This window comes from Pleurodeles waltl, chromosome 9, assembly GCF_031143425.1.
Source record: "Pleurodeles waltl isolate 20211129_DDA chromosome 9, aPleWal1.hap1.20221129, whole genome shotgun sequence".
NCBI lineage: Eukaryota > Metazoa > Chordata > Amphibia > Caudata > Salamandridae > Pleurodeles > Pleurodeles waltl.
In genome coordinates this window covers 171,634,431-171,643,658 of record NC_090448.1, presented here as the reverse complement: position 1 = coordinate 171,643,658, position 9,228 = coordinate 171,634,431, and the positions used below count along the sequence as shown (strand labels likewise).

At 52.2% G+C, this 9,228-nt stretch overlaps 1 protein-coding gene across 1 annotated transcript in view; it reads left to right on the top strand.

Annotated features, from left to right (window-relative positions):
* Positions 1-282: 282 nt before the first annotated feature.
* Positions 283-9,228, top strand: part of SNTN (sentan, cilia apical structure protein) — a 106,858-nt gene continuing 97,912 nt past the window's right edge. The window contains exon 1 of the mRNA XM_069206518.1: positions 283-403. Within this exon, the coding sequence (XP_069062619.1) occupies positions 393-403 (11 nt within the window). The 5' untranslated portion in view covers positions 283-392. The remainder of the gene's footprint in view (positions 404-9,228) is intronic.

Sequence of the window (9,228 nt, the reverse complement as noted above, 5' to 3'; positions counted from 1 at the left end):
AATGAACATTGAGGCATTACAGGGGCCACCGTAGAAGCTGTTTCTGAATATTACAACACCCCTACGAGAATGAAAGGCCTTGCTTTCTAAGTAAACATCGTGGCCTCCGGTGCTAGCCTGCCAAGTGTTCTGTTAAAGTACTTTGCGTTCATATCTTGAGAGTTGTGCAATCAAAGGTGGCAGTTATGCATTTTTCATAAAACCACGTGAAGGATGCTGCTAATGTTTACTGTTCGTACAGCACAAAAGCTAGAGCTGAGTTGTTTGCACTAAGGTTGCCTAGGGACATTATTACAACGTGAAGAACATGCATTGAGGGACTCTAACAACCAACTAGTAGGAAAAACGCAAAACTCTACAAAGTTCGCTGCTCCTGTAGGCAAGGTGTCAATATGCCTAAAAGGTATGGATAATGTTTCTTCATTAGTTGTTGATATCAGCCTTTCTTGTACCAATGTTTAATTTTCGCCACATGTTCCCAAATGTGATGACGTGCTTATATCTATTTAAGTCGTTCTGGATTAAATAAGGTAACCAGATATGTTGGATGCTCTCTTTAACATCCTGAAGAGCTGTCTTTGCTCCTTAAACTTTCACGAATCTCGTCATCACTGTTTTCACTTTATTATGGCTTGACATTTTAAGCACTGATAGCATTTCTAGCACAACCAAAATGTGTCTTGTTGGGAGAACTTTTATTAGAAACAAAAAATATTTTTATATCAATGCTGTACTCGTTATTAGTTCATTTTAATATGCTTTTAATGAATTGGGCCAGAACATTTTATTCATCACCCGATGAGATCCAGCCACAGTGGAGCATGTATTGAGGGACCCACTGTAACCACATTACGGTTCAATTTAGGATCCAGCCAGTGGACGGGAGACGGCGATAAGGAATAACTTCCTTACGAGCAATACACGGGTGTTTTTTATTTTGTGTGAAATCTTTTCCTGTAGTACCAGTAAATTAGTGCATTGCTGTGTATTACAGAGCTGTAATACATACGAGTTTTTTGTGCGAGCGATATCGGCATTTGTTGGCGATGTTCACTATATCAGCTAAATAAATTACTGTCTGTCTTTTTGAGATGGCGGGCAGTGAACGCTGTCTGCAGTATTTTATTTAGAGGAGAACGCCAATTGTTGAGGGTGAAGCCTCCAGTACAAATGCACTTTTTTCCTGTTTGTTTTGTTTTTCTCACCTGGAAAAACACATTTCCCCAGGGAGAATGCCCTTCTCTTACACCCCCACCAAATCCCGGAATCTTCCATCTTGGAAATTGATTTTCCAGACCGTTGGCTGAAATGAAACCCATGAGAATTTACAGATTTGAACTAGACAAAGAGCAACGAGGGAATGCCCACATGCATATCTGTTTGCGGGTGTTCCCAAGGTACCAAGGGAGCCCTCACATTCCAATGCCCACTTCACAAACCTTGAGTGGAATTTACGAGTACATGTCTCCACACTCGTGATGAAGAAATACACACGCATAAAACCAATTTTGCCCGCCAGAAATATATATGGGAATTCCTGGGAGCAATTTAAAAGTAAACATAGCTGTAAACATGACGTTTACAAATTAATTTACCAAAACGAATCAGTGCCACAGTGTGTTATGCTAGCCCCATGCCACACCGTGCAACATATTTGTCATTGTTGCCAGTGGTATTCAATTAAATAGAATTGTGAACAGCAAACTAAAATTCATTCTGCCAACAGCTTTTACTGCATCGAAATTCAAATACCCCAGACACACAGCTGTTTATATAATACAGCCGATAATGCTGATAAATTAAATGATTATTCTCAGAAATTTGGTCTATAATTTGGTAGTGGGTGACCCGTGCCAACTTAACTAACACAATCTGATTAGGTCAAAATACACTTCTTAGAGAATCACTGCTCAACCCCTGGAGCTGTGGCACATGCAGCAGGCACACATTACATAAATATGTGTTAAGGCCAACAGTACAGCCAGTTTTAAATGTAAACACTACCACAAAATACCACAGAGCCTGGATTTGTCTCTGAGTGTGTGTTCCTCATTTATTGCCTGTGTGTATGTACAACAAATGCTTAACACTACTCCTTTGATAAGCCTACTGCTCGACCACACTACCACTACCAATGTAGGAAGTTGGCTCTGTATGCACTATTTCAAAGTAAGGAATAGTATGCACAGAGTCCAAGGGTTCCCCTTAGAGGTAAGATAGTGGCAAAAAGAGATACTACTAATGCTCTATTTTGTGACCTGCCTTAGGTCTAGAGCTCGCCCCCCACGTCCGCAGCACCAACCTGCTGTCTCCTGCCTCTGACCCACGCCCACGCTGCTGCTAGCGTGTTCGAGGCCCTCTTCCACCCAGAGGCATCCTCCTGCGCCTCGTCCCTGGTGTCTAGTGGGCTCTAGTAAGCTTCACTTGACCCGTGTGCCGCTTTCCGCCGTCCTGTAAGTGTTTTACTATTTTTTCTGCGCCTTGCCTCCTTGCGCTTCTGCCCCCGTCGTGCCCCTTCTGATTGTGCCGCTTTCCGCCGTCCTGTAAGTGCTTTTCTATTGTTTTCACGCGCCTTGCCTCCTGCGCATCTGCCCCCGTTGTGCCCCTCTAATTGCTGTTCCCCGATTGTATTTTGTGCCATTAGTGTATTTTTGTGACTGTTTTTCATATTGTGCCCGACTTTTTTGTGCATTGTTTTTCTTGTTTTCGCCCCTTGGGCGCTCCACCCTGCAGTTCTCTCCCTGCCGCTGCCTCCCTGCGGCCCCGCCCCCCTCGCGCCCCCATTCGCCGCTCCCTCCCGCCTCCCGTCTCCCAGCTGCTCCTCCCTCCCCCCTCCCTTCTTAATGGCTGGCGCTGCGCGTCGCGAGTGAGCGACCTCTGACCTGCCTTAGGTCTAGAGCTCGCCCCCCACGTCCGCAGCACCAACCTCCTGTCTCCTGCCTCTGACCCCCAACCACGCTGCTGCTAGCGTGTTCGAGGCCCTCCTCCACCCGCAGGCATCCTCCTGCGCCTCATCCCAGGTGTCTAGTGGGCTCTAGTAAGCTTCACTTGACCCGTGTGCCGCTTTCCGCCGTCCTGTAAGTGTTTTACTATTTTTTCTGCGCCTTGCCTCCTTGCGCTTCTGCCCCCGTCATGCTCCTTCTGATTGTGCCGCTTTCTGCCGTCCTGTAAGTGCTTTTCTATTGTTTTCACGCGCCTTGCCTCCTGCGCATCTGCCCCCGTTGTGCCCCTCTGATTGCTGTTCCCCGATTGTATTTTGTGCCATTAGTGTATTTTTGTGACTGTTTTTCATATTGTGCCCGACTTTTTTGTGCCTTGTTTTTCTTGTTTTCGCCCCTTGGGCACTCCCCCCTGCAGTTCTCTCCCTGCTGCTGCCTCCCTGCAGCCCGCCCCCCTCGCGCCCCCATTCGCCGCTCCCTCCCCCCTCCCTTCTTAATGGCTGGCGCTGCGCGTCGCGAGTGAGCGACCTCTGACCTGCCTTAGGTCTAGAGCTCGCCCCCCACATCCACAGCACCAACCTGCTGTCTCCTTTCTCTGACCCCCACCCACGCTGCTGCTAGCGTGTTCGAGGCCCTCCTCCACCCGCAGGCATCCGCCTGCGCCTCATCCCTGGTGTCTAGTGGGCTCTAGTAAGCTTCACTTGACCCGTGTGCCGCTTTCCGCCGTCCTGTAAGGGTTTTACTATTTTTCTGCGCCTTGCCTCCTTGCGCTTCTGCCCCCGTCGTGCCCCTTCTGATTGTGCCACTTTCCGCCGTCCTGTAAGTGCTTTTCTATTGTTTTCATGCGCCTTGCCTACTGCGCATTTGCCCCCGTTGTGCCCCTCTGATTGCTGTTCCCCGATTGTATTTTGTGCCATTAGTGTATTTTTGTGACTGTTTTTCATATTGTGCCCGACTTTTTTGTGCCTTGTTTTTCTTGTTTTCGCCCCTTGGGCGCTCCCCCCTGCAGTTCTCTCCCTGCCGCTGCCTCCCTGCGGCCAAGCCCCCCTCGCGCCCCCATTCGCCGCTCCCTCCCGCCTCCCAGCTGCTCCTCCCTCCCCCCTCCCTTCTTAATGGCTGGCGCTGCGCGTCGCGAGTGAGCGACCTCTCACCTGCCTTAGGTCTAGAGCTTGCCCCCCACGTCCGCAGCACCAACCTGCTGTCTCCTGCCTCTGACCCCCGCCCACGCTGCTGCTAGCGTTTTCGAGGCCCTCCTCCACCCGCAGGCATCCTCCTGCGCCTCATCCCTGGTGTCTAGTGGGCTCTAGTAAGCTTCACTTGACCCGTGTGCCGCTTTCCGCCGTCCTGTAAGTGTTTTACTATTTTTTCTGCACCTTGCGCTTCTGCCCCCGTCGTGCCCCTTCTGATTGTGCCGCTTTCCGCCGTCCTGTAAGTGCTTTTCTATTGTTTTCATGCGCCTTGCCTCCTGCGCATCTGCCCCCGTTGTTCCCCTCTGATTGCTGTTCCCCGATTGTATTTTGTGCCATTAGTGTATTTTTGTGACTGTTTTTCATATTGTGCCCGACTTTTTTGTGCCTTGTTTTTCTTGTTTTCGCCCCTTGGGCGCTCCCCCCTGCAGTTCTCTCCCTGCCGCTGCCTCCCTGCGGCCCCGCCCCCCTCGCGCCCCCATTCGCCGCTCCCTCCCGCCTCCCAGCTGCTCCTCCCTTCCCCCTCCCTTCTTAATGGCTGGCGCTGCGCGTCGCGAGTGAGCGACCTCTGACCTGCCTTAGGTCTAGAGCTCGCCCCCCACGTCCGCAGCACCAACCTGCTGTCTCCTGCCTCTGACCCCCGCCCACGCTGCTGCTAGCGTTTTCGAGGCCCTCCTCCACCCGCAGGCATCCTCCTGCGCCTCATCCCTGGTGTCTAGTGGGCTCTAGTAAGCTTCACTTGACCCGTGTGCCGCTTTCCGCCGTCCTGTAAGTGTTTTACAATTTTTTCTGCGCCCTGCCTCCTTGCGCTTCTGCCCCCGTTGTGCCCCTTCTTATTGTGCCGCTTTCCGCCGTCCTGTAAGTGCTTTTCTATTGTTTTCACGCGCCTTGCCTCCTGCGCATCTGCCCCCGTTGTGCCCCTCTAATTGCTGTTCCCCGATTGTATTTTGTGCCATTAGTGTATTTTTGTGACTGTTTTTCATATTGTGCCCGACTTTTTTGTGCATTGTTTTTCTTGTTTTCGCCCCTTGGGCGCTCCACCCTGCAGTTCTCTCCCTGCCGCTGCCTCCCTGCGGCCCCGCCCCCCTCGCTCCCCCATTCGCCGCTCCCTCCCGCCTCCCAGCTGCTCCTCCCTCCCCCTCCCCCCTCCCTTCTTAAAGGCTGGCGCTGCGCATCTGCGCAGCGGACGTGCGCGGCAGGCGCGCCAGAGGCGCGCCAGAGGCAAGCCCGTCTGCGCCCGTCCGCGCCTGGACCGCACCCAGCGCCAACCCCCCTGGTCCTCACGCCCCCGCACCCCCTGTCTCCGATACTCGGCCAGCGAACTCCTCGCCCTCAACCCTGGCCCCTCCACAGAGTGCTTCCAGGCCACCCCGAAGCACAACAAAGGACCTTTCTCCTGCCGCACCTGCAACTTCTCCTGCAACAGAACAACGAAGCCAGCAACAACCAACACAAACCACCTGCACTGCATCCTCCTCAACACACGCTCCGCACGAAAACACACCATCGAGCTCTGGGACCTGCTCGACACCACCGCCCCAGACGTGGCCTTCCTGACCGAAACCTGGTGGAACGACTCCTCGGCCCCTGACATCGCCATCGCCATCCCTGACGGATACAAGATCACCAGAAGAGATCGCACCAACGGAATCGGCGGAGGAATAGCCATCGCCCACAAATCTACCCTCAAGATCCACACCCACACGGACGACACCCTCAAGACAGCCGAACACCTCCACTTCCAGATTCACACGGACCCCAACAATACCCTCAGAGGAACCCTCATATACCGACCCCCAGGACCACGAGCCCCCTTCAGCAACACCGTCTCCGACCTCGCAAGCACCCACGCCCTCGCCTCTCCAGACTACATCCTCCTGGGAGATCTAAACTTCCACCTGGAGAACAACAATGACGCCAACACTGCATCACTGACCATCAACCTCTCCATCCTCGGACTCCGTCAACTGGTCAACACTCCCACCCACATCGCCGGACACACCCTTGACCCACTCTTCACTTCAAGCAACCACATCTCATTCAGCCACACCTCCGAACTCCACTGGACCGACCATCACTGCGTACATTTCACCTTCAAGAAAAACACTGAACACCACCGCACCCCTCTACCGCCTCACCGCCGCTGGGGAAAAGTCACCGAAGATCAACTAGCCAGCACCCTCGCCAAAAATCCCCCACCCGACCCCACCGACCCGGACTCCGCCGCCATCAACCTCCATCAATGGATCCTCAACTGCGCCAACATCCTAGCTCCACTCAAGAGACCCACCGCCAACCAAGGAAAGAAAAAACCAGCCTGGTTCACGGACGAACTAACCACCTCCAAACGCACCTGCCAGAAACTCAAGAAAAAATGGATCCTCGAGCGCACACCCGACAACCTTGCTACCATCAAGGAAGCAACCGCAAACACCATCAACTGATCCGACCCGGCAAGCGCTCCCACTTCACAGAACGCCTCAACAGCAACGCTCACGACTGCAAAGAACTCTTCTGCATAGTGAAGGAACTTTCCAACCCCAACGCCAACGACGTCCCTCCTTCCCAGGAACTCTGCGACGATCTCTCCACCTTCTTCTACCAGAAAATCTCAGACATCCACGACAGCTTCAACACCTCACCTCCGCCAGACCCCACCCCCAACAACTCCTCCCACGCCTACCGCATCACCTCCTGGACTCAAGTAGACGACGCAGAAACCCGAAAGACCATGAAATCCATTCACTCAGGATCTCCCTCTGACCCCTGCCCACATCACGTCTTCAACAAAGCCGACGCCACCATCGCCCCCAAACTCCGCAAGACCATCAACCTCTCCTTCAACACCGCCACCTTCCCGGACAGCTGGAAGCAAGCAGAAATCCAACCCCTCCTCCAGAAACCTAAGGCTGACCTCAATTATCTCAAAAACTTCCGACCGATCTCCCTCCTCCCTTTCCCACCGAAAGTCATCGAGAAGATCGTCAACGCACAGCTCGCCCACTTCCTAGAAGACAACTCCATCCTAGACCCCTCTCAATCTGGTTTCAGACGAAACCACAGCACTGAGACCGCACTCCTCGCCGCCACAGATGACATCAGACAACGAATGGACAATGGCGAAACCTCAGCCCTGATCCTCTTGGACCTATCAGCCGCTTTCGATACAGTCTGCCACCGCAACCTACTAACCCGTCTCCACGAAGCTGGCATCCAAGACAAAGCCCTCAACTGGATCTCATCCTTTCTCTCCGGCAGAACCCAGAGAGTCCGACTCTCACCCTTCCGCTCCAAAGCCACCAACCTCATCTGCGGCATCCCCCAAGGCTCCTCACTTAGCCCAACGCTATTCAACGTCTACATGGCCCCCCTCGCACAACTGGCCCGCCAACACAACCTCAGCATCATCTCCTACGCTGACGACACCCAGCTCATCCTCTCCCTGACCAAAGATCCTCTCACCGCCAAAACCAACCTCCACGAGGGACTGAAATCCATCGCCGAGTGGATGAGCAACAGCCGCCTGAAACTTAACTCCGACAAGACGGAAGTCCTCATCCTCGGGCGCACCCCCTCGGCCTGGAACGACTCTTGGTGGCCCACCACCCTCGGCCCCCCACCCACCCCAGCCAGCAACGCACGAAACCTCGGCTTCATCCTCGACTCCGCTCTCACCATGTCCAAACAGGTCAACGCTGTCTCCTCTTCCTGTTTTAACACCCTCCGCATGCTCCGCAGGATCCTCAAGTGGATTCCAACAGGAACCAGAAAGACGGTGACCCAAGCCCTCGTCAGTAGCAGACTCGACTACAGCAACGCACTCTACACAGGCATCCCAACAAAAGACATCAAACGACTCCAACGCATCCAGAACGCATCCGCCCGCCTGATCCTCGACATACCCCGCCGGTGTCACATCTCCCCCCACCTGAAGGACCTCCACTGGCTCCCCGTGGACAAGAGGATCACCTTTAAACTCCTCACCCACGCACACAAGGCACTACACAACACCGGACCCTGCTACCTGAACTCCAGACTCAACTTCTACGTTCCCTCACGCCAACTACGCTCTGCCAACCTTGCCCTCGCCATCGTCCCCCGAATCCAGCGCAAGACCTCTGGCGGCAGATCCTTCTCCTACCTCGCCGCCAAGACCTGGAACTCTCTCCCCACCTCACTACGCCAGACCCAGGACCTCCTCACCTTCAGGAGACTCCTCAAGACATGGCTCTTCGAACGATAGCAGCAACACCCCCCCACCCCCAGCGCCTCGAAACCCTAACGGGTACATAGCGCGCTTTATAAATCTATTGATTGATTGATTGATTGACAAAATGTCACAAATCCATTTAGAAAAATAGAGAGAAAACTGAATGAGCAAAAAGATACCAAAGACACCATAGACTAACTGAGATGGAGTGTGGGGTGTATATACCAAGTGGGTTAATTTGGTCAACGTTTTTACCCTCTAATGTAGTCTCTAACAAGTCTTCTGAAACAGATGTCAAATCGTTCAGTAGGGGAAGGTTCAAGGCTGTGGACTGTGACAATCCCTCAAAGTCTGATGCCTAGTCATCAAGCTTCCACTGAAACCGTTGTGGTTTTGGCTCTAAAAGCTCGGAGGGAACAAGGCTGGATTTTAAAGCTATGTATATATATATATAGATATAAAAATACACACACACACACTCACACACACAAATCTGGCTTTTGTAGCTATATATACATTCACTTGAAAAAGTAAAAGCTACAAGGACTTTATAGTTAGGTGAAATAACTCTAACTATAACTGCTGAATTTCTATGGTTTTGTATGTTTGAAATGTGAACCTAACTATAACGTTCCTGTATCCTTTGCTTTTTAAAGTGAGTTTCTAGGTTTAAAAAAAAAAATTATATTTCCAAACTATAACGTCCCTGTAACCTTTGGTTTTTATCAGTAAATTTCCAAGGTTCTATGGTCTATGTTAAGTAATTTTAATCACCTTACGTTAATCGAACCACTACCATGCACGGCCTTCAACCAGGCCCTCCAACCAATCCCCAGCAGCTACTAAAACCTGTGCCACGCACGTCCTTTGCATGTGCATGGGGATTGGCATG